This window comes from Sinocyclocheilus grahami, unplaced genomic scaffold, assembly GCF_001515645.1.
Source record: "Sinocyclocheilus grahami isolate Dianchi unplaced genomic scaffold, SAMN03320097.WGS_v1.1 scaffold1929.1, whole genome shotgun sequence".
In the NCBI taxonomy this organism is placed as follows: domain Eukaryota; kingdom Metazoa; phylum Chordata; class Actinopteri; order Cypriniformes; family Cyprinidae; genus Sinocyclocheilus; species Sinocyclocheilus grahami.
Window position 1 is genome coordinate 21,216 of NW_015507108.1, and position 917 is coordinate 22,132.

Here is a 917-nt window from a genome sequence, read left to right on the forward strand (position 1 = left end):
CATTCACACACACACACACACTCTCTCGCACACACACACGCACACACACACGGTATGAATGTGTGTTTTAACCGTTTCTCTCTTCCTCTGGAGTCTCCTAAGAGGGTTCGTCATCCGTCAGTCAGTGGCTCCAGCCAATCACAGACACCGGAGGAGTCTCAGGGCCTCAGGCCGCGCAGCGCTCAGGCGGACGGCCGCGCCACTGCCTGTCATCTGTATGAAGCTGTGCGGTCTGGCCGCAGCGCACTGCTGGTGAGAGACCACCTATGGTGATGATCTGGGGGGGGGATTTCATATGGTCAGTCCTCTGATTGGCTATCTCTCTTAGACGGTGATAGATGATTGGCTGGAGGAGTACAGAAGAGACAGAGAGGCGGGGATTCTGGAGCTCATCAACTTTGTGGTTCAGTGCAGCGGCTGTAAAGGTGAAGTCAGACACAAACATAACTGATATCACATGTGTTTCTGAAACAAATTAATTGTGTTGTGTTTCAGGTGTCGTCACCAGAGAGATGTTCAGCCGCCTGCAGAACGCTGATATAATTAGTCAGCTGACTACAGAGTTTAATGAGGTGAGTGGAATCAACACATCGCATTTCTGTTTTTGACTCCAGTCGTATAGTTTTCCCTGTAAAGGTGCGGTCACATTTACTATTGCTCTAGAAAATTTAGGGCCACATTTACTAAACGGGGCAAATAAAACAGGGCAATTGCTTAAAGGGGTCATATGATGCGATTTCAAGTTGTCCTTTCTCTTTGGAGTGTTGCAAGCTGATTGTGCATAGATAAGATCCCTGAAGTTGCAAAGACTAAAGTCTCAAAACCAAAGAGATATTCTTTATCAAAGTTAAGACTCTGCCACACCCCCTAAAACGTCTCGTTCTAACACGCCCCCACATATCTACCTCACTATGTGG

General features: G+C 47.7%; 1 protein-coding gene across 1 annotated transcript in view; it reads left to right on the forward strand.

Moving 5' to 3' along the window:
• The window catches only part of LOC107573388 (cohesin subunit SA-2-like), a 23,113-nt gene that overhangs the window by 12,642 nt on the left and 9,554 nt on the right, over positions 1-917 (forward strand). The window contains exons 4-6 of the mRNA XM_016259824.1: positions 94-252; positions 329-425; positions 496-572. Of these exons, the coding sequence (XP_016115310.1) occupies positions 94-252; positions 329-425; positions 496-572 (333 nt within the window). The remainder of the gene's footprint in view (positions 1-93; positions 253-328; positions 426-495; positions 573-917) is intronic.